General features: G+C 42.7%; 1 protein-coding gene across 5 annotated transcripts in view; it reads right to left on the minus strand.

Moving 5' to 3' along the window:
* Positions 1–24,075, minus strand: part of LOC123510034 — a 131,428-nt gene that overhangs the window by 62,044 nt on the left and 45,309 nt on the right. For all 5 annotated transcript variants that reach the window (XM_045264768.1, XM_045264778.1, XM_045264788.1 and 2 more), the window contains exon 5: positions 5,277–5,405. In XM_045264768.1, the coding sequence (XP_045120703.1) occupies positions 5,277–5,405 (129 nt within the window). The remainder of the gene's footprint in view (positions 1–5,276; positions 5,406–24,075) is intronic.

The raw sequence follows: 24,075 nt of genomic DNA on the forward strand, positions 1-24,075 counted from the left end.
GCCAATGACCACTAACTTCTACAGTTCTCCCCTCTCGGCAAGTTTCTACTCATTTTAAGGTTAGTACCGACTGCACTAATAATTACCCCGGCTTCTCCTATATTATGATAATGATGAATGTGCAGCTGTAGGCTACTAGGCCTACTCTTATTTTTATTTATATGAAGTTCAAAACTGCATTAGGCATGCTGGAACGCACAACAACTGAGTGTTCGTTTTTGTGGCAGAGTTTGTATGCATGATTTTATTAACTCTAGTGTACATACTAGGTTATTGATTTATAATTTCGAACATGTAAGTCTTACTAATTTGTTATAAAAAGAAATAGTATAAAGCTATGCCACGAAGGAAGTCAATAAAGGAAGCTGAAGGAAGACAAAGTTGACTACAGATGAAATAGACTCCTCCTCTTTAAATCTTTTGTTGCATGACATTCATTCCTTTGTGTTTTCAGAGCTTTGGCAGGATCATACTTCAATGGGATTTGCACTGAGTGACTGAGCTGTTGTCATCATGAGTAGTAATAAGAAGAAACAATCTGGAGCTGGGAAGACGGGTAAAGGTGCAGAAGCTCATGCATTCATCTGCCAGAGGCTGTCAGTCTATTACCAGTTTCATGGTAGGAGGTACTAGCACTGGTTCTGGAAACCCTAAATCTGTACCTGTCAAGGAGCTGAGTCCTACAACTGATAATTCTGGCAGTGGTTCAAGAACTTCGTCTTCGTGCTCGGCAGAAACCACCTTCCCAGAGGCACAAGGAGCTGACAATGACCCTCCTAATCTAAACAATCCTCTCCCATCATCATCGATAGATACTTCCAGTGATAAAGTTTCAACAAATGATTATCAATTACCATCTACTTCATCATTCGTGGGTAGCAGTGTCCCAGTATTGAAGGAACAAACTGATGAACAAAACTTTAACATTGCTCTACCACATGGATTGCCTAAAAATGACATTGGGTGTGCGTTACAAATGTTAAAGGATGGTAAGATGTCAAATATCACTAAGCAGTACTATATGCAAAACAGATGGCAGCCAAAAGTTAAGACTGATTTTCCTGTATCCTTTCACAAGAAAAAGGGAGAGGTAAGACCAAGGTCACTGAACACGAAACACATGGAAACATACAAGTGGTTGGCTGTTAGCCATCATCCTCTTCATAAAGGTGCTTGGTGTGCTGTCTGCGTATTGTTCAAAACTACTGATGAAGGTGGTCACACAGGTGCACAGAAAATGGGCCACTTAGTGAGAACACCACTGACCAACTTTGCTGATCTGACTGGGCAGACTGGTGACCTATCACGGCATGCAAGCAGCAATTTCCACTTGCAGTGCAGTGAGCATGCAGCTAATTTCCTCAAGGTGATGAAAAATCCATCCCAAGATATAGGAAATCAGTTGTGTTCACAGAGGCTGGCAGAAGTAGAGAAAAATCGCAACATCTTGCGCACAGTCATACCACTCCTTCAACTTTGTGCAGTACAAAATATATCCCTGCGTGGACATAGAGATGATGGACATCTGTTGTTACAGAATGGTAATGTCATAAACTCAGAAAATGATGGAAACTTTAGACACTTGTTGAGGTATAGAATAGAAGCTGGAGATCAGGCTTTTGAACAACACATCAGAAACTGTAAAATCCACAAGCCAACATACATCAGCAAGACAATACAAAATCAGTTACTCACTACAATGTGCAGCCTTCTCAAGGAGGATATTATCCGTGATGTTAACTCAGCTGAGTATTGGAGCATACTGGTGGATGAGTCAACAGATCGTCAGACAAGAGAACAAATGGTTGTTGTGGCACGGTATGTAAAATTTACTGCTGATAGAAACTATGTTGTGCAAGAGGATCCTTTGCTGTGGTGGACGCTTTTGAAAGGGCAGCAGATGTGTTAAGTCCAGTCGATGGGAATGAAGTCAAGTTAGATGGAGTTACTCTTGGCAAAATAATACTCTCTGAAATTAATAAAGCAACCCTGGATGTCAAACGCTGTGTTGGGCAAGGTTATGATGGAGCAGCTTCACTGTCAAGCATGGTATCTGGTGCAGCTACGATTGTGAAGGAATCAGCCCCATTTGCCGATTATTTTCACTGTGTCTCACATGCAACTAACCTCTCTTGCTCAAAGTGTTTAACAATTCCCGCAATCAGAAATGCACATGACATAATGGCAGCTGTGATCAACCATTTTAACAGCAGTGCCAAACGTGTTACTTTGCTCAAGAAACATGGAGAAGAAAGTGAATGTGACAACATTAATCTCCTAACTCTGTGTACCACTCGCTTTGTGGAAAGACACACAGCAGTTTCCCGCTTCTGGAAATGCCTATCTACTATAGTCTCTGCACTTCATGAGATGATGACATGGGCAGACAGAGAAGCCAGTTCCAAAGCCAGCAGTCTTCTAGCTTCCTTAGAAAGAACAGAAACATTAGTCTCATTGGCTTGCCTTCAAGTTATATCATCAGTTATGAGACCATTGTGTGCTGCACTTCAAGTAAAAGGTGGTGATATCACCCAAGCATTAAAGCTACTGAATGCAACAAAGTGTGAGCTACAGTCTATGCGTGAAAGCAGTGAAACATCCTTTGCAGAGATTTTCAAAGATATTGAGTGCACAGCAGAGAAACTGGGAGTTGAAGTAAAGAAACCCCGTCTTCCATCTAGATGCATTTACCGAAGCACAGGAGCATCCACTGAAGACACTAACTCATATTTCAGAATCAATGTGTACATTCCAGCTCTTGATGCTGTACTCAGAGATTTCAGTGAAAGGTTTGGTAAGCACACTGAACTGTCTGCTGGACTGAGCTCTCTCATTCCTAGTTTTGTGTGTGACAAGTCATGGGATGATGTACAACCTGCATATGCCAAATATGTCTCGCTGATGAAAACCAATCCCATAGAATCTTATGTAAGAGATGAGTTCAAGATTTGGCAGAGACATTGGTCATCATGTGAGAAAACCAACAACAGCAGTGGCAACAATCAACGAGTGTAAGGGTATGGAAGGGGTATTTCCCAATATGATGACTCTACTAACTCTCTTGGCCACACTTCCTGTGTCAACTTGTGAGGCAGAGAGGATGTTCAGCAAGGTTGACCGTGACGTGCTCTGCTATCAGAAGCACAATGTCTGAAGAGAGATTGGAGGCTCTAGTTCTGCTTCAAACTCACCGAACTCGTCTTCCTTCTACAGAAGCAGTAATAGACAGATTTTCCATGTCTGCTCAAAGGAAATTAGCATTTACTTTATAGAGGCTTCATGAGAGTGATGACACCCAAATTCATTGCTGACTTGTTGCTCATAAAATTTTTGTATATATTTGCTTTGAAGTCCAGATTCTAGAAGAGATTTTGATTTAATTTCAGTTTGGTTTGGTTGTGTTAATAAGGAGAAAGGAAACTCTATGTTACAATTCTAGTCCATTTTCAATGTAGTTCATTTTATAATAACTAGAGAAAAGTAGAAAACCAAGATCTATTTAATCCTTGAAATTATATAATAACTAGGGAAAGTCATGATATATCTAGTCTTTGAAAGTATAAAACTTGCAAGTAAAATGATTATTTATTTCTTAAATGTACATTGATTATGATTGATATTTATTTCTATAAATATTTTGAATTAGAAAGTATTTTATTTGACCTATTGCAATTTTCTTGTGAACAAATACTAAATGACATTTCTAAATAGCAAAAAAATTATTGTTGAAACACAGGATTTTTTCTGAGAGCCATTGCTCAGGTGGCTCCAAAAAACACATAAAATAGCTCAAAATCTCAAAATTTTCTCGGGGGGGCTGGGAACCCCCAGTTGATAGGCTCGCCGCCAATTCCTCTCGCTAGAATAAAAACGCCCCTATCCTCATTGGCCCCCCCCAGAAAACCTCTCTAGATCCGCTTATGCTCCCACCTATGTCTGTTTTGTCACTACAGGAAGAAATGAGGATTCACTAGGAGAAACAACTTTGAATATCATTCCTACATGGCACCAGTCCATCTACCACCTCAACCCTATTGCTAGGATTGAAAATTATCCTCTTCAGTTGCTTCACCTTGCAGTGCTGTTTCCTCTGATGTCAGCTGCACAAGAGATGGATGACTTTGGACTAGTCATGGAGCAAAGAGTGCTCTTAGTGTCAAGGTGAACTCACAGTTGCCAATTGCTTCTTTCTGGATCATGTCTCGATTTGGTTTCCTTCATGTCTGTGCTTTTGTCACAAACTTTGACAGCATGCCTCTTGTTGCCAGATCTTGTTATGTCTCTTCACTGGTGCCCAAAAAGCAGACATCCCCATTGATCTAATCAGTAGCATTCTTTGTACAGCTTTTATGCAGTGTTGACCATCTTCAAGATCTGTGGTACATTATCATCTGAGATATATGCACAAGTTATTAAGTTGTAGAATGTTTCTCCATCAGCAGCAAATGGACTGCCATGAGTCAGTGTGATACTCTTGAATTTTGCTTACTGCTCCATAGTCTTTCTTGTTGGTATCTGGGGATAGGTCAAGATGCTCAAGAGCATGGCTTCCACAAACACAAAATTGATCTTTGAAGTCCTTTGTAAGCCAAAACAGTTCAGGAGCTGCAATGAAGAAGAGTTGCCTAGCATTTGGATTATTGGAAATTCCAATGAGACCAGCATGAAATTTCATGAGTTTGTTTGTTAAGATATTCACAGGCATGGTCTGCTCAAATGGTTACAAACAGGGTGGCATTCTTGGTGATGGATATATTGCCTTCTTCAGGTTCCCACCATATGTCAGGGTGTTTGGTCTTCAGTATGTGCAAATCTAACATGTAGTGTGGCCAGAGTCTCTTATACATTAGTCTGTCCATTGAGAAGAACAGGTTGCTTAATGTTTCTCCAGCTTTAAGATAAAAATCATTATTATTATCATTATGTTAAATTAGCCACTAAAATCAGAAGCCTAGCTGGCTTAGAATCCGAGATACTATTAAAAAGATTACCGATAGTTACATTTTGAAATTCCAACATGGCCACTACAGACACCTTGAAAAAAATAGCAACATTGGTTTTTGGATCCAGTATGTCCTAAAATAATAAATAAAAAAACAATTTTGCTAATCTCCAAAACAGTCTGGATGAAAATTCCTAATGTTACATTATGAACTTGACTAATACACACACTCTCTCTCTCTCTCTCTCTCTCTCTCTCTCTCTCTCTCTCTCTCTCTCTCTCTCTCTCTCTCTCTCTCTCTCTCTCTCTCTCAGCAAATAAACTAAAGACATACCTGTAAGGGAATCGTAACTGGATGATGATGTTGATACTGGTCATGTTGCTGGTCGTGGTGGTGTTCATGCTGTTGTTCCTGCTTCTCTTGTGCAGGGCTGGTGTGCTGAAGGATCTGCTGAATGTTAGTCTGGAAATAGAGTAGTAGTTGGAAAAGGGATTCAAACAAGTGAGCAGCCTGGAAATAGAGTAGTAGTTGGAAAAGGGATTCAAACAAGTGAGCGAGTGAGTGACGCACAACAAGCGTCCTTTTTTCCACTATCTGTCTCCTTTTTCATCTCCCATGGAAGCGAAATGACCACTAGGTTTTCCATATCCCACTGCCTCCATCTGTCCTCTCCCTCCCTTCACACACAGAGAACAGAGCCTGCACCAGTGATTCCCAAAGAATGTGCCATAGTACATTAGTATGCTGACATTATTGCCTTGGTGTGCTGTGAAAATTGTGTACATAATATAGTTATGGTTAGGTTTAGGATCTTATTTTTCCTTTTATTCATTGACCTGATCTATGTGACCAAACCTAATGTGTGTATTTACCTAGTTTACCAAATGTATTGTACAGGGTTCGAACGGGGTTCATAGTGTCCTGTCTCCATATCTCCATTGATCAAGTTTTTCCTTAAAGTTATGCACATTATGTGCTGTAACAGCTTCATTATCCAATGCATTCCACTTTCTCACCATTCTGTGTGGAAAACTGTATTTTCCAATACAGGGGATCCTCACAATCAACAGGGTTAGGGCAGTTTTTCATACGTCGAATCAGCATTTATTCAAATCGTGAAGCAATTTTTCCCATAAGATACTAAAGAATTAGGGGGATAGGGACCAACCTCCAGCCTAGACCCCCCAAAACATCACTATAACTATTCAAAAACACTTAGACTAAATCAGTACTATCAAAGGCTTCATTTATATCTAACTTATTTTAGAAAACACATTAGGGTGCTGTACAGTACATTTTTGGAAATAAAAACACTTGCAGTAGTCTCACGGTACTTGTCCCTGTTCTTCCAAATTGCTGATACTGTTGATCTAGGGACACCCATTTGCACTGCAACGACACTGTGAGCTATACCTGCCTCACACTTTCTTATAAGCTCAAACTTATCTTTGAAAGCTAGGAAATTGTGCTTCTTAGGGCTGGGGCTAGAGAAAGCTTTGTGCGGCATGGCCGAAGCAGCGTGGAGGCAGGAGGTGGAATGGCGGAGCATTGCCTGACTGGACGACAGCTGGGCGAGAGTGAGGCAGAGAAACCGTCGGTAAACACTTTCGCCTAGCGGGCTGGCAGCGAATTTGGGGTGGCAGTGGATTTGACTGGGTGGGTGGCACGCCAAATATGAATGTTAAATTGGCGAGTCAGTCAGTCAAACCTTGAGGATTGAGTATTACTTAACCCCTTCGCGCCGGATGTTAAAAAAGCCCGCCTGTATGATATACGGTGGTAGTGCCGCCCAAGCCTGGAAACTCGTGCAAGCTTGTCATACTTGTCGTCTTTGTGTATTATGCTGCTATTTTTTAGTCACTATATCGCCTTCGAAGAGGAAAGTGGACGCTTCTCTCTTCGGAGAAAGAGAGAGAGAGAGAGAGAGAGAGAGAGAGAGAGAGAGAGAGAGAGAGAGAGAGAGAGAGAGAGAGAGAGAGAGAGAGAGAGAGAGAGAGAGAGTGTGTGACATTTGCTAATATTTTAGACACAAGCGGGACGCATGTAGCTTATCTTCGAGAGGAAGAGGGGAGGAGGAGAGGAGAGAGAGAGAGAGAGAGAGAGAGAGAGAGAGAGAGAGAGAGAGAGAGAGAGAGAGAGAGAGAGAGAGAGAGAGAGAGAGAGAGAGAGAGAGAGAGAGAGAGAGAGAGAGAGAGAGAGGTTAAAACAGTGAATGAAATAGTGCGTTAAAGTGTGTTTCAAGAATCTACACGTGGTGGCAGGCAAACCTATAGCAAATTAGTTGACCTTGAGAAAGGATTAGTGTGACCTGACTATCACCCCGACCCCTCCACCACTCTCCCCCCCACACACGACAATCTCTCTCTCTCTCTCCCTGCCTGCCTGGGACACCCATCAAATGGCTCACGGCGAAGCTACACACAAGCTTATTGAAAGGCCAAACGGCATCCCAGGATACCGCCCACAGTACTGGTGTGCAGTGTGTGGGCGGAGGGCAGAGCTTGCTCGGGATCTTCATTGCTCACAGGAAGGCTGCCCTAACCTTTGCCACGCTAACTGTCTCAGAAACGAGCCTGCATTCAGCTGTACAGACACTGCCCTGCTACGGGAGCGAGCTGGTATCTCAGACAGACTGACGTTTACTGCTCTCGAGCCAGCATGCTTGCCAACCTCTGAGACTGACTTTGTAATGCAAGAGGAGGACGACCTCCGAAATCTTTCTGTAGAGGAACTCAGGTCCGAAGTGTTGGGTCTCAGAAAGAAAGTGCGCACTGCCCTCGAAGAAAATACGTGGTACAGTGATCTAGTTGATAAATTACCAGAACAGCGCTGGTTTCTAGCCAAAGCGCTTTCTATAGTGGACTCGCTGATCGCTCGTAGAGACAATGGCGGCGGTGTGAAGCGTAAATCTATTGCATGCACTGCCAGACCCGAAAAAATTGAAAAAGACTGGTCACACCATATCAGTGAAAGTGAAGTAGCAAGACAGTGGTGGACCTCCCTCGCTGATACGCGAGAGGCTGAGATCAGGCGGCCGGAAGGGGAGGAGGAGGAATCACCCTCCGCAAACACTGACCAGGTGTCTACCCCCCCTTCTCCCTCCCTACCCACCTCTCACCTCTCCCAGCCTACTAGTCAGGAGGCATCTCCATCTACCCCAAGCCCCACTTGCTCTCCCCAGGGACAGGCTGTACTTATTGTGCCGCCTTCTCCTCCTCTCAACTCCACCCCTCCACCCATCCAGGGCGGTAACCAGCAACTCCAACAACCGACCAACTCAAGCCACTCTCTCCCACCGCGTGACGCTACTCCGCCTCGCCTTCCTCCTAGGCATCAGGCACGCCCTCCTCCCGAAGCACGTCAGCCTCCACGCACTCAACTGCAATTACAGGCCGGTAACCAGAGAAGATCTCAAGCAAACAGACAGCCTCCTCGAAGACAACATCGAGTGGATCATCCTTCCACGTTGGGCCGGGGGAGTGAGGACGGTGGATTACGGGCTGCGGGTGAGAGGGAGAGAGGACAACCAAGGTGCCCACGCTGTCGCCGTCAGGGCCACACCGGGCAGCAGTGCCCGAGGTTCCAATCCTGCCAATACTGCAAGAGGAAATACCACACCGCAGATACCTGCAAGGAGAGGCTGGCTAATAAACGATACTCTGACTTGATCCAAGCGGTCAGAATAGGTTCACAGGAGACTCTTGCTGTTTTGCGAAGTGCAGCGTGGAGACACCCCCAACCGCAACCTCAACCACAACAGGGATACGGCACAGCCTGGGGACCAGCCACCGCCTCACTTCAAGCACCGAGCATCCACCATCTCCCGCAACCACATCAGTTTAGTGAGCGTTACCTACCTTCCCACGGGCACCATGGCTCTGGTGACGCCACCTTCAGGCCGTGGGTGTCATAATCTAAACATAGTGTCGGCAAACATTCGTGGGTTTCACACAAATGTGGAAGAACTCACGCACAGATTTATACTGAAAAATGACGCTGACTTAGTGTTCGTGTGCGAAACGTTTTTAGATGACAGTGTGCCTGCGACCTATGCGAGGATAAAAGGGTACTCGAATTGGATAAGGAAGGATCGCTCTACACAGGGTGGGGGCGTGGCATTTTGCTGTAAGTCGAGCCTCAGTGTTGTAGTGCTGGACACGCCCATCCCCACGGAGCTCGAGGTAATAGTACTGAAGCTGGTGGGAGGGGATGGCCGAGGTATGCTGTGCATTGGGTGTTACCGCCCACCGTCTCAGGGCACAGCAATACTACAGTTCCTCGTTGATAATATCGATCGTCTCCTCACAACCCACCAATGTGAAAATATTATCATTCTTGGAGATCTAAACCCCCGTGGAGTTCGGCACGATTTTGACTCCCTGCTGGAAGTGTTTGACCTCACTAACCACGTCACCTTCCCCACCCATCGCTCCGGCTCCACCCTAGATCCTGTCATCACATACCTCACAGCCCATGAGGTACATTGCTCCTCACTAGGCCCGGTGGGGAGCTCCGACCACGTAAGCATTCTCACCAAGATTTCCTTCGAAAAGCCTCGTGATGACATGACTACCCGCACCCTCTGGCAGTGGGATAGTGCAAACTGGGATGGCCTGAGGCGTAACTTCAAACAAATTAACTGGGAGGAGCTGCTGCAAGGTGACGTGGACCAGCAGGTGGAACGCTTCACCGAGACTCTGCTGCAGGCACAAGGATCCTGGGTGCCTCACAAGCAGCTCAGGTCCAGGGCCTCTGACCAGCCATGGTTTGGTCCTCAGTGCCGTGAGGCCTCAGATGCCAAGCATAGGGCATGGCGTGCTTACAAACGCCGCCCTACTCGGCGGAACAGGCTGCAGCACAATTCCTCCTCTCAATAAGAAGATGATGGCACCACAGCTACAACGTTGGCTCCAGAAAGTGAATCTGCTGGCTGAGCATTTCTCCACAATTCCTCCTCTCAAGATGACACCACCACAGCTACAACGACCCCACTGCTGCCTTCCTCCCTCACCACCTGTGGTGGCAGGAGACACTCTGACCTCACTCACCACGACTGAGGAGGAAGTGAGAGCTGCCCTCATGAAACTGGAGGAAGATAAAGCAGTGGGACCTGATGAACTTAGCCCTCGCGTGCTACGTAAGTGCGCTACAGAACTGGCACCTCCTCTTACACTCATCTTTGGGGCCATTCTACACCATAATAGGTGGCCCCGAGCTTGGAAGGTGAGCCATGTTGTGCCAGTTCACAAGAAAGGCAGCAAAAGCCCTGTCTCCCTGCTGTATGTAGCGGGCAAGGTGCTGGAAGGCATAATCGCTGCCCAGCTCACCAAACACCTGGAGAGCCAGAACCTCCTCAGCGGCAGGCAATTTGGATTTAGGAAAGGTTGCTCTGCTGCTGACCTAAACCTCCTGCTCGTCAGTGAATGGAGCGACGCCCTGAACCAAGGAAGGCCAACTGCTGTCCTGGCGCTGGACATAGCAGGGGCGTTTGATAAGGTTTGGCTAGTAGCATTAGTTGAAAAACTTCGTGCCGTCGGAGTGGGAGGCAGAGCTCTGGACCTGATGCGTGACTACCTGCATGGGAGGCATTTACAGGTAGTGCACAATGGACAGGTGTCATTATCACATGACATTCGGGCAGGTGTGCCTCAAGGAAGTGTGTTGGGGCCGCTGCTCTGGAATATATATATATAAACGACCTGCTTCACCTAGTCCCCAGTGCCAAGGCGTACGCGGATGACGTCACACTGTCACTCGCGTTCTGCCCCGGTGAGGATGCCTCCGCCATGACGTGCCTCAACACCTCACTGCGCCTCCTGGAGAAGTGGGGACAGAGGTGGCAGGTTACCTTCGCCCCCCACAAGACTCAACTCCTCGTTGTGTCCAGAACAAGGCAGGACATCAGGCTCCTATTCAATGGGGCAGCCCTAATACCACAGGAGGAGGTCAGCATCTTGCGGGTCATTTACGATATTAAATTGACCTTCAAGTCCCACATCGCAGAGCTCGCAAGAACTGCGGCAGGGAAACTGGCCTCCCTCAGGAGAATCTCCTGGTTGCTGGACAGAAGGGGGCGAGAGCTGCTCTTCAAAGCTCAGGTCTGCTCCTCACTTGAGTATTTTTGCCTCGCCTGGGGGGGTGCGGCGAAAACACACCTCGAGAAGCTTGATGCGGTGCAGAGGAGGGCGGAAAGGATCATCACCGAGGAACAACCAGAGCAGCCCAGCACCCTACAGAGCTTGCAGCACAGGCGGGACATGGCAGGACTGACAGTTTTATATAAAATACAGCAAAGGACCACAGTGCACCTGCAGCAGCTGCATCAGCCACTCCAACAAGTAGCTGTACAAACGAGAGGAGCGACCAGGACTCCCTCAGCCCTCATTACACCACGCTCCCACACCACCCACCACCAGAGACAGTTTGTGCCTCGCTACGTATGCTTATAGAACACCTTCCTAGTGGGTAACATGTGTCCGGACGACCTAAGTGTTGCCGAGTGTGGGGTGCAAAAGTTTAAAGTGTGTGTGAACGAATAGTTATTTTATTTGTAATCTTATTGGAATTTAGTCTGTAATACATAACTCTTAAGCATAATTTATAGTATTTTGGGTTAGGTTTTAAGATAGGCTGTACTCACAATGCACCTTTAACCTGTAAAATGTCCAATGTTTATATGTAAAGAATTCTATAAATAAATAAAAAAAAATAAAAGGGAGAGAGAGAGAGAGAGAGAGAGAGAGAGAGAGAGAGAGAGAGAGAGAGAGAGAGAGAGAGAGAGAGAGAGAGAGAGAGAGAGAGAGTTTTGTATTTGTGTGTGTGTGTGTGTGTGTGTGTGTGTGTGTGTGTGTGTATTTGTATTTACCTAGTTGTAGTTTTACAGGGCCTGGGCTTTATGCTCGTGTGGTCCCGTCTCCATATCTACACTTATCCAATTTTTCTTTAAAACTATGTACACTCTTTGCTGATACCACTTCCTCACTCAAACTGTTCCAAGTCTCAACACATCTTTGCGGAAACTAAATTTTTAACATCTCTCAGACATCGTCCTTCCTTAGTTTCTTACTATGCGATCTTGTGCTTCTAAAGTCATATTCTTCTCTCAGGATCAGTTTCTCATTATCCACTTCATCCATTCCGTTAATCAATTTATAAACTTGTATCAGATCCCCTCTCTCTCTTCTCTGCTCCAAGGTTGGTAGATCCATTGCCTTTAGTCTCTCCTCATATGCCATCCCTTTAAATTCTGGAACCATTCTTGTAGCCATTTTTTGTAGTCTCTCTAATTTTTTTATGTGTTTCTTTTTATGGAGAGTCCACGCAACTCCTGCATATTCCAATCTAGGTCTTATTTTAGTACTTATCAATTTCTTCATCATTTCCTTGTCCATATAGTGAAATGCTACTCCAATATTCCTTAGCAAATTATACGTCCCTCTGAAAATTCTATCAATATGGCTAACCGGTTGATTATTTTCTTCCATTGTCACTCCCAAGTCCTTTTCCTTTTTTTACTTTTTCTAGTTCTACTCCATCTCCCATCTTATAGATTCCCACTGGTTGTCTTTCACTTTTTCCCATTTCCATGACATGGCTTTTGTCCACATTAAATTCCATCTCCCATTTTTTGCTCCATTTCCAGATCTTGTTTAAGTCTTCCTGTAGTATTTCACAATCCTCTTTTTTGTTTAATGACTCTGCACAGTTTCGCATCGTCCGCAAACAGATTTATGTAGCTGTTCACTCCCTCTGGTATGTCATTTATATATACGAGAAAAAGTATTGGTGCCAATACTGACCCCTGTGGCACTCCGCTATCTACTGTTCTCCACTTGGACTTCATATCTTTAACTATCGTCCTTATTTCTCTCCCCCTTAAGTAATTCTTCATCCATCTCAATGTGCTTCCTTTTAAGCCACCCTTCTCCTCTAACTTCCATAGTAATCTTTCATGTGGCACTTTATCAAAAGCCTTTTTTAGATCTAAATAAATACAGTCAACCCATCCCTCTCTCTCTTGTACTTTATCAACTATTCTAGAGTAGAAACTCAATAAATTTGTCACACATGACGTGTGTGTGTGTGTGTGTGTGTGTGTTTTACCTAATTGTATTTACCTAATTGTAACATACGGGAAAGGAGCTATGCTCGTACTGTCCCATCTCCATATCTACTAATGTCCAGCTTTTTCTTAAAATCATGAATATTCCTTGCGTTGACCACTTCCACGTCTAAACTATTCCATGCTTCCACCCTTCTATGTGGGAAGCTATATTTTTTCACATCTCTCCTATAAGTGGCCATTTTTAGTATTTTCCCATGCCCTCTCGACACTCTTTCATTCCACATACACAGATCTTCCCTATCCATTTTTTCCATGCCAATCATCACTCTGTATATTGCTATCAGGTCTCCCCTTTCTCTTCTGTTTTCCAGGGTCGGAAGTTGCATTCTGTTCAGTCTGTCTTCATAAGTCAAATCTCTTAAGTCAGGCACCATTTTTGTTGCAGCCCTCTGTACTTTCTCTAGTTTCCTTATGTGTTTCTTTAAGTTCGGAGCCCACTGTATTGTTGCATATTCAAGCCTTGGTCTTATCATTGCAGTAATTATTTTCTTCATCATTTCTTCATCTAAATATACAAACGCCACTCTTATGTTCCTCAATAAGTTCAATACTTCTCCAATTATTTTGTTTATATGTCTCTCTGGCGATAGGTCATTGGTAATTGTCACCCCAAGGTCTTTTTCTTCATGACTGGTTTTATGTCTTCATTTCCTATCTTGTACATACTCCTGATTCTTCTTTCACTCTTGCCAAACTCTAATTTCTTGCATTTTGTCGTGTTGAACTCCATTTGCCATGTACAGCTCCATTTCCATATTCTGTCCAAGTCTTCCTGGAGTAGTTCGCAATCTTTGTCACATCTCACTTTTCTTAACAATTTTGCATCGTCTGCAAATAGGCTCACATAACTGGACACCCCATCCACCATGTCATTTATGTAGACCGCAAACATTACTGGTGCCAACACTGATCCCTGTGGAACTCCACTCTCCACCAAGCCCCATTCTGATGGTCTGTCCTTAATTATTGTTCTCATTTCTCTTCCTACCAAAAGTCTTCCATCCATTTTAGTAAACTGCCATGCACTCCTCCTACCATTTCAAGTTTCCAGATCAGTCTCCGGTGTGGTACCTTATCAAAGGCCTTTTTTAAATCCAGATATATTCCATCAGCCCAACCATCTCTTTCCTGTATTACATCTATCACCCTCGAATAGTAACATATCAGGTTTGTCGTGCATGAACGCCCTTTTCTAAAACCAAATTGACACTCACAAAGTATGTCATTTTCTCCAAGAAGTCTGTCCATCTATTCTTCACCACCCTCTCACACATCTTAGCTACCACACTTGTAAGTGACACTGGTCTATAGTTCAATGGGTCTCTCTTGTTACCTGATTTATAAATTGGGACAATGTTAGCTCTTTTCCAGTCTTGGGGCACTACACCTTCCCTTAATGAGGCATCAATTACTTCACAAACTTTTTCTGCCAGTTGCTCCTGCATTCTCTTAAAATCCATCCTGATACCCCATCAGGTCCCACAGCTTTTCTCACTTCTAAACTCCCCATCATATTCTTGATCTCCTCCACAGTTACTTGAAACTCCTTCATAATCCCTTTCTGTTCCATTACCAGTGGTTTGTCAAAAGCAGTCTCCTTTGTGAATACCTTCCGAAAGCATCCATTCATAGCCTCTGCCATTTCCTGGGATCCTCACTGCATACTCCATTTACTTCTAAACTTTCAATACTTTCTCTATTTTTGATGTTGTTGTTCACATGTCTGTAAAAAGCCTTGGTTGGTCTTTACATTTATCAATTATATCCTTTTCTTGTTTCTTTCTTTCTTCTCTTCTAATCAACACATATTCATTTCTTGCTCTTTTGTAACTTTCCCACTGCTTAATCCGTCTTTTCCTTCTCCACCTCTTCCATGCATCCTCTTTTCTTGTTCTAGCCTTTTCACATCTATCGTTAAACCAGTCCTGCTTTCCAACTTCTCTATGTTGTCTTATTGGTACAAATTTTTCTCACCTTCTTTGTATATTTTTATAAATTCCTTCCACTTTTCATTTGCTCCTTAGCACTCTTGAATTTCATCCAATTTGTCTCTTGAAAGAATTTCTTTAGGTTTCCAAAATCTGTCTTGGCATAATTCCATCTTCCCACTTTATATTCTTCATTTCTTCTAGATTTCTCTTCATCTATCACCTTGAACTCCAAAACTGCATGATCACTCTTTGCTAAAGGGCACTCCACCCTCATCTCCTCAATGACCATTGGCTCTGTACTAAAGACCAAGTCCAGTCTTGACGATGCTCCCTCTCCTCCAAACCTAGTATCTTCTTTGACCCACTGAGTTAACACATTTTCCATTGCCAGTGTCAATAGTGTATTTCCCCATGTTGTCTCTGATCCTTCCATTGACCAGTCCTCCCAACACACCTCTTTACAATTAAAATCTCCCATCATTATAGTTCGTTCACAGCCACCCAACATTTCTTCCAGACATGTTCCTGTATCTCTTATCATTTCTTCATATTCCTGTACTGACCATGCATTTGTCTTAGGTGGTACGTACACCACTATGTAGTGCCTCTTTTTCCTTCATTAGTTTCTGCTCTGATCTTTAGCACTTCTGCCTTTCCCATACCTTCTTTCACTTGATCCACCTTTATATCTTTTTAACCAGCAACATCACTCCTCCTCCCATCTTACCTACTCTATTTCTTTTCCAAACATTATATTTCCTTCTCCAACCATCATCAGGTCTTCTCCTCTCTCAGTTTTGTTTCAGTAAGACCCACAATATCTGGGTTCTTGTCCCTCAAGTAATCGTTGAGTTCTAAAATCCCGATATCACTCCATTTATGTTGGAATACATTACATTCCGCTCATACGTAAGTTTCTTTAGTCCTTTCTTACTGTACTTTTCTGGGTTATGAACCACTTCCTCAGTCTCATATCCAAGATTCTCCAGAAAAACTCTTTCTTCTCCTCTTCTGTCCTCTCTTCATTTTTTTCAAAGCCTCCTTTCTCAACTCATTTAACATTTCTCTTTCCTTTTCACCGAGATCTCTTCTCAACCAAATCTTCCTTGTTGTTTCCTGCTGGGCTAACCTCCATGACTTCTCCACCAATTCATCTACATCCTTTTGTGACTTAAATTTGATTCTTATTGGCCTCATACCTTCTCCTGTGAACTTTCCAATTCTATGGAAGTCCTCTATTTCTTGTACTAGGTCTTTTCCCTCCTCCTGCACCACATTAATGATATTATTTATCACCTTTTTATGTTTTCTCTCTCTCCATTTTACTCGGTGTCTTATCCTCCTCCACACCAAATATCACCACACATCTCTTTTTGTCTACAGTTTCCCTCACCAATGTCTCATTTGACTTAATAACCTTCACAACTTTCTCAGCAATCTTCTCTTCTATGATCTGTTGATCTATAATTTCAGCAAGGCCCAAAGTTTTCTCCCCAGACTCTTTGATTTCCTTTTCCAGACTTGCAACTTTGTAATTTACCTCCTTTCTTTCCACTTCCTGACTTTTTTTCCATTCAGCCTGCTTCTCCATCACTTTTCCTAAAGATTCTCCACATTTGTCGCAATTCACTTTAATTAACTTAACTTCCTCTTTCAGTACTGCATTTTCTGTCTTCATTTCAGCGCACTCTTTCAGCACATTGTTATGACTCTTTTCCAGTTGCCATACTTTTCAAATAGTTTTCAATTTTTCCTTCTAATTCCAGAATTTTCTTGACATAGACACTCTTTTCCATTGTACCTTGAAGCCTGTGAAGTCTAATTTCTCTTCGAATATCACGGCCGCCATGTTGCGCAGATGTAAACAACTCCCAGCTGATGGTTCCAACGCAGGTTACAGTTAAAATTCACCTTCCCTGGACATTACTTGCTTCTCAACAGTTAACATATGGAGACGGACAAACATTACATGCTCCTTACCCACCTTAGTTACTCTTAGGCAACGGCAACAGTAGTAGTAAAGATGATTTCTCCGGAGCTCAGCGACCGCATCTTCTGTGTACCGTACCGTGTGTGTGTGTGTGTGTGTGTGTGTGTGTGAGTGTGTGTGTGTGTGTGTGTGTGTGTGTGTGTGTGTGTGTGTGTGTGTGTGTGTGTGTGTGTGTGTGTGTGTGTGTGTGTGTGTGTGTGTGTGTGTGTGTGTGTCACGAATGTTACAAGGCGGGACGCATGTAACTTATCTTCGAGAGGAGAGAGGAAGGAAAGGAGATGAGAGGAAAGAGAGAGAGAGAGAGAGAGAGAGAGAGAGAGAGAGAGAGAGAGAGAGAGAGAGAGAGAGAGAGAGAGAGAGAGAGAGAGAGAGAGAGAGAGAGAGAGAGATGGGAACAGTCAATGCCATTGGGTAATTTTAGACACAAGCATGTAGCTTATCTTTAATGATTGGTGGAGACAAGGATGGTGGGAGGAGCACTAGGATTTCAAGGACAGCATACGGCATGTGTAGTTGGTATCCAACACACTATATGGGACAACTGAACTGAAGAAAGCTCAGAAAAGAAATATGACGTCTACGTAGGCGTCACCATATTTGCTACTGGGGCTTCATGACGCCTACATAGGCGTCACCATATTGAAGGGGTTAACTGAGTTCAAATTGATGATAATTCAAACTGTGAATGGTTGAACCATGAGGATCCCTGTATATATATATATATATATATATATATATATATATATATATATATATATATATATATATATATATATATATATTTTTTTTTTTTTTTTTTTTTTTTTTGTCCTAGCCTAATATGAAAAATAGTTCAGCTGTTCGTTTACATTTCTCTGGGACTGACATTCTAAGGCAGAACTTCCAAGGAACAACTGGCCAAGATGAGCAGCTCTGTTCTTTATGAGTGGACAAAGCTGTCTGAAGAGTTTCTCATAAGGGGCCTTAAAGGCCAAAAAATAGCAACGAAAAAATAACAGCAGCTTGCTGGGTGTGAAGGGGACGCCATGTTTGTTTACAGTTGACAAACGTGACAAAGGAGGAAGTGAGCTTGTGTGTGACGACTACCATCAACAAAAGTTGAGTCTTCAGAAAGTTGACAGAAAAAGTTGATGGAAAAATGCTAGAGTGACGCCACCTTAAGCGACACACAGGGTAGCGTCAGTTTACACTTCCACCTGGCGGGCTGGCAGCGAATTTGAAGTGGCAGCGGATTTGACGGGGTGGGTGGCGCATGAGATATGAATGTCAAATTGAAAAGTCAGTCGTTTGAACCTTGAGGATTGGGTATTAATTAACTGAGTTTGAAATGGCATTAATTCAAACTGCGAACAGTCAAATCACGTGGATCCTCTGTATCCTTCACACACTGCCTCATCCTGCTCTTTTCATGTCCTCTAGTCCTTCCATCTTTTTCTGTCAACAGCACCAGCTCTTCTTTGTCCATCTTTTCAATGCGATTGATTATCTTATACATTATTATTAGGTCCCAATGTACTCTTCTATCTTGTAAGGTTGGCAGTCCCATTTCCTAGTTTCCAAAGTAGTCTTCCATGAGGGACGTTATCAAAAACCTTTTTTAATATCCATGTACAGGCAACCTCCGTTTAACGAAGGTTCACACAACAAAATTTCTCTACAACGAAGATTTCATTTTACTACCATCTGCTCATTTAACAAACAACACACTCGCTTTAATGAAGTTTTATCCAGGTAATTTTTTCCAAGTTTGAAAACCCCGTCATATCACGCAAGCTGACAAGCTTTTGAATACCCCTGGAGCCACCAATACTAAGGCCTGCCTCAGGAGAAATCTTGGAACACCTGTAGAATCAATATCAAGATCAAGATCAAGCCTCTCGTGGACAACACGCGCACCACTCGCTCCGACAACAGCGCCGGCAGTAGCTCGTCTTCACTCGCTCAACTTACGACCTAAACGCCCTGCAATGTGGCCTAGCATTTCTAAGAAGACCAGGAAGTCTCTTACTCTCAGAAGTCAAGCTGGATATTATTCACATAATTTTGACTCAATCTACTGTCTCTACTATTTTCAAGTCAGTAGACTCTATTAACCCCTTCAATACGGTGACGCCTATGTGGGCGTCATGAAGCCCCAGTAGCAAATACGGTGACGCCTACGTAGACGTCATATTTCTTTTCTGAGCTTTCTTCAGTTCAGTTGTCCCGTATAGTGTGTTGGATACCAACTACACACGCCGTATGCTGTCCTTGAAATTCTAGTGCTCCTCCCACCATCCTTGTCTCCACCAATCACTAAAGATAAGCTACATGTCCGCCTTGTGTCTAAAATTACCCAATGGCATAGACTGTTCCCATCTCTCTCTCTCTCTCTCTCTCTCTCTCTCCCCATCTCCCTTCCTCCTCCCCTCTCCCTCTCAAAGATAAGTTACATCGTCCCGCCTTGTAACATTCGTGACACACACACACACACACACACACACACACACACACACACACACACACACACGAACTTCGAAAAAGATATTGTCGAAAAATGTGAGGAGCAACCAAAATTGTTCTATAGATTCATAAATGGAAAAATTAGGCAAAAAGAAACAATAGAAAGGTTAAAAGGAGAGAACGGGATGGTGGAAGATCCAAAAAGTATGGCAGAACTATTAAATAAAAAACTCCAGGAGGTCTTTACTAAAGAATCCAAATTTGAGAGGCCACAGGGTAATAGAGAGACAATCTATATGAAAGAGATTAAAGTAACCAAGCTTGAAATAAAAGAGTTAATGAAGGAACTGAATGAAGAGAAGGCAATGGGACCGGATGAAGTCTCAGGCAGAATACTGAAAGAATGTAGGGAAGAACTAGCAAGTCCTATATACAACATCATAAAATGCTCAATAGAAAATGGAACAGTGCCAGTAGAATGGAAAAGAGCTGAGGTGGTTCCCATATATAAGAGCGGAAGGAAAGAAGAACCTTTAAATTACAGACCGGTATCACTAACTAGTGTAATATGCAAGATGTGTGAAAGAATAATAAAGAAACAATGGATCGAGTTCCTTGAAGACAACAAATTAATATCAAATAGCCAATTTGGTTTTAGAAAAGGACGGTCTTGTGTAACTAATTTATTGAGTTTCTATTCTAGAATAGTTGATAGAGTACAAGAGAGAGAGGGATGGGTTGACTGCATCTATTTGGATTTAAAAAAGGCGTTTGACAAAGTGCCACATGCAAGATTACTGTGGAAGTTAGAGGAGAAGGGTGGCTTAAAAGGAAGCACATTGAGATGGATAGAAAATTATTTGAGGGGGAGAGAAATAAGGACGGTAGTTAAAGATATGAAGTCCAAGTGGAGAGCAGTAGAAAGCGGAGTGCCACAGGGTCAGTATTGGCACCAGTACTTTTCCTCATTTATATTAACGACATGCCAGAAGGAGTGAACAGCTACATAAATTTGTTTGCGGATGATACGAAACTGTGCAGAGTTATAAAGCAAAAGGAGGATTGTGAAATACTGCAAGAAGACCTAAATAAGATCTGGGAATGGAGTAAGAAGTGGGAAATGGAATTCAATGTGAACAAAAGCCATGTCATGGAAATGGGAAAGAGTGAAAGACGACCTGTGGGAATCTATAAGATGGGAGATGGAGTAGAACTGGAGAAAGTAAAAAGGAAAAGGACTTAGGAGTGACGATGGAAGAAAACAATCAACCAGTAAGCCATATTGATAGAATTTTAGAGAAACATATAATTTGCTAAGAAATATTGGAGTAGCATTTCACTACATGGACAAAGAAATCATGAAGAAATTGATAAATACTATAATAAGACCCAGATTGGAATATGCAGGAGTAGTGTGGACCCCTCATAAAAGAAACACATAAGAAAATTGGAGAGGCTACAAAAAATGGCTACAAGAATGGTTCCAGAACTTGAAGGGATGACATATGAGGAGAGACTAAAGGCTATGGATCTACCAACCTTGGAACAAAGAAGGAGAGAGGAGACCTGATACAAGTCTATAAATTGATCAACGGAATGGACCAAGTGGATAATGAGAAACTGATCCTGAGAGAAGAATATGACACCAAGCACAAGATCGCATAGTAAAAAGCTGAGAAAGGAAGATGTCTGAGAGATATAAAAATATAGTTTCCAGAGATGTATTGAGACGTGGAACAGTTTAGATGAAGAAGTAGTGTCTGCAACGAGTGTGCACATTTTTAAAGTAAGATTGGATAAGTGTAGATATGGAGACGGGGCCACACGAGCATAAAGCTCAGGCCCTGTAAAACTACAACTAGGTAAATACAACTAGGTAAATACACACACACACACACACACACACACACACACACACACACACACACACACAAAAGAGCAAGAAATGAATATGTGTTGATTAGAAGAGAAGAAAGAAAGAAACAAGAAAAGGATATAATTGATAAATGTAAAGACCAACCAAGGCTTTTTTACAGACATGTGAACAACAACATCAAAAATAGAGAAAGTATTGAAAGTTTAGAAGTAAATGGAGTATACAGTGAAGATCCCAGGAAATGGCAGAGGCTATGAATGGATGCTTTCGGAAGGTATTCACAAAGGAGACTGCTTTTGACAAACCACTGGTAATGGAACAGAAAGGGATTATGAAGGAGTTTCAAGTAACGGTGGAGGAGATCAAGAACATGATGGGGAGTTTAGAAGTGAGAAAAGCTGTGGGACCTGATGGGGTATCAGGATGGATTTTAAGAGAATGCAGGGAGCAATTGGCAGAAAAAGTTTGTGAAGTAATTGATGCCTCATTAAGGAAGGCGTAGTGCCCCAAGACTGGAAAAGAGCTAACATTGTCCCAATCTATAAATCAGGTAACAAGAGAGACCCATTGAACTATAGACCAGTGTCACTTACAAGTGTGGTAGCTAAGATGTGTGAGAGGGTGGTGAAGACTAGATGGACAGACTTCTTGGAGAAAAATGACATACTTTGTGAGTGTCAATTTGGTTTTAGGAAAGGGCGTTCATGCACGACAAACCTGATATGTTACTATTCGAGGGTGATAGATGTAATACAGGAAAGAGATGGTTGGGCTGATGGAATATATCTGGATTTAAAAAAGGCCTTTGATAAGGTACCACACCAGAGACTGATCTGGAAACTTGAAATGGTAGGAGGAGTGCATGGCAGTTTACTAAAATGGATGGAAGACTTTTTGGTAGGAAGAGAAATGAGAACAATAATTAAGGACAGACCATCAGAATGGGGATTGGTGGAGAGTGGAGTTCCACAGGGATCAGTGTTGGCACCAGTAATGTTCGCAGTCTACATAAATGACATGGTGGATGGGGTGTCCAGTTATGTGAGCCTATTTGCAGACGATGCAAAATTGTTACGAAAAGTGAGATGTGACAAAGATTGCGAACTACTCCAGGAAGACTTGGACAGAATATGGAAATGGAGCTGTACATGGCAAATGGAGTTCAACACGACAAAATGCAAGAAAATAGAGTTTGGCAAGAGTGAAAGAAGAATCAGGAGTATGTACAAGATAGGAAATGAAGACATAAAACCAGTCATGAAGAAAAGACCTTGGGGTGACAATTACCAATGACCTATCGCCAGAGAGACATATAAACAAAATAATTGGAGAAGTATTGAACTTATTGAGGAACATAAGAGTGGCGTTCGTATATCTAGATGAAGAAATGATGAAGAAAATAATTACTGCAATGATAAGACCGAGGCTTGAATATGCAACAATACAGTGGGCTCGAACTTAAAGAAACACATAAGGAAACTAGAGAAAGTACAGAGGGCTGCAACGAAAATGGTGCCTGACTTAAGAGATTTGACTTATGAAGACAGACTGAAAAGAATGCAACTTCCAACCCTGGAAAACAGAAGAGAAAGGGGAGACCTGATAGCAATATACAGAGTGATGATTGGCATGGAAAAATGGATAGGGAAGATCTGTGTATGTGGAATGGAAGAATGTCGAGAGGGCATGGGAAAAAACTAAAATGGCCACTTATAGGAGAGATGTGAAAAATATAGCTTCCCTCATAGAAGGGTGGAAGCATGGAATAGTTTAGACGTGGAAGTGGTCAACGCAAGGAATATTCATGATTTTAAGAAAAAGCTGGACATTAATAGATATGGAGACGGGACAACACGAGCATAGCTCTTTTCCCGTATGTTACAATTAGGTAAATACAATTAGGTAAATACACACGGAGGTGGTCGCTGAGCTCCAGAGCAATCATCTATAATTCTACAGTTACCTAAGAGTAACCAAGGTGGGAAAGGAGCTGGTAATGTTTGTCCCGTCTCCATATAGTCATGTTAACTGTTGATTAGCAAAATAATGTCCAGTGAAGGTAAATATAAACTGTAGCCTGCGTTTGAGCCATCAGCTGGTTTGTTTACGTCTGCGCAACATGGCGGCCGTGAACTCGAAAGAGGAATCAGACTTCACAGGGTTTCAAGGAATAATGGAGAAGAGCACTTATGTGAAGAAAATTCTGGAGTTAGAAGGTAAAATTGAAAACTGTTTGAAAAGTATGAGGGCCTGGAAACGAGTTATGACAATGTAAAGAGAGACTGTGCCGATATGAAGAAGGAAAATGCAGCACTGAAAGAGGAAGTTAAGCTAATTAAAGTGAATTGCGAAAATGTGGAGAATCTCTAGGAAAAGTGATGGAGAAGCAGGCTGAATGGAAAAAGTCAGGAAGTGGAAAGAAAGGAGGTAAATTACAAAGTTGCAAGTCTGGAAAAGGAAATCAAAGAGTCTGGGAGAAAACTTTGGGCCTTGCTGAAATTATAGATCAACAGATCATAGAAGAGAAGATTGCTGAGAAAGTGGTGAAGGTTATTAAGTCAAATGAGACATTGGTGAGGGAAACTGTAGACAAAAGAGATGTGTGGTGATATTTGGTGTGGAGGAGGATAAGACACCGAGTAAAATGGAGAGAGAGAAAACATAAAAAGGTGATAAATAATATCATTAATGTGGTGCAAGAGGAGGAAAAGACCTAGTACAAGAAATAGAGGACTTCCATAGAATTGGAAAGTTCACAAGAGAAGGTA

Source organism: Portunus trituberculatus, chromosome 3 (genome assembly GCF_017591435.1).
Source record: "Portunus trituberculatus isolate SZX2019 chromosome 3, ASM1759143v1, whole genome shotgun sequence".
In the NCBI taxonomy this organism is placed as follows: Eukaryota; Metazoa; Arthropoda; class Malacostraca; order Decapoda; family Portunidae; genus Portunus; species Portunus trituberculatus.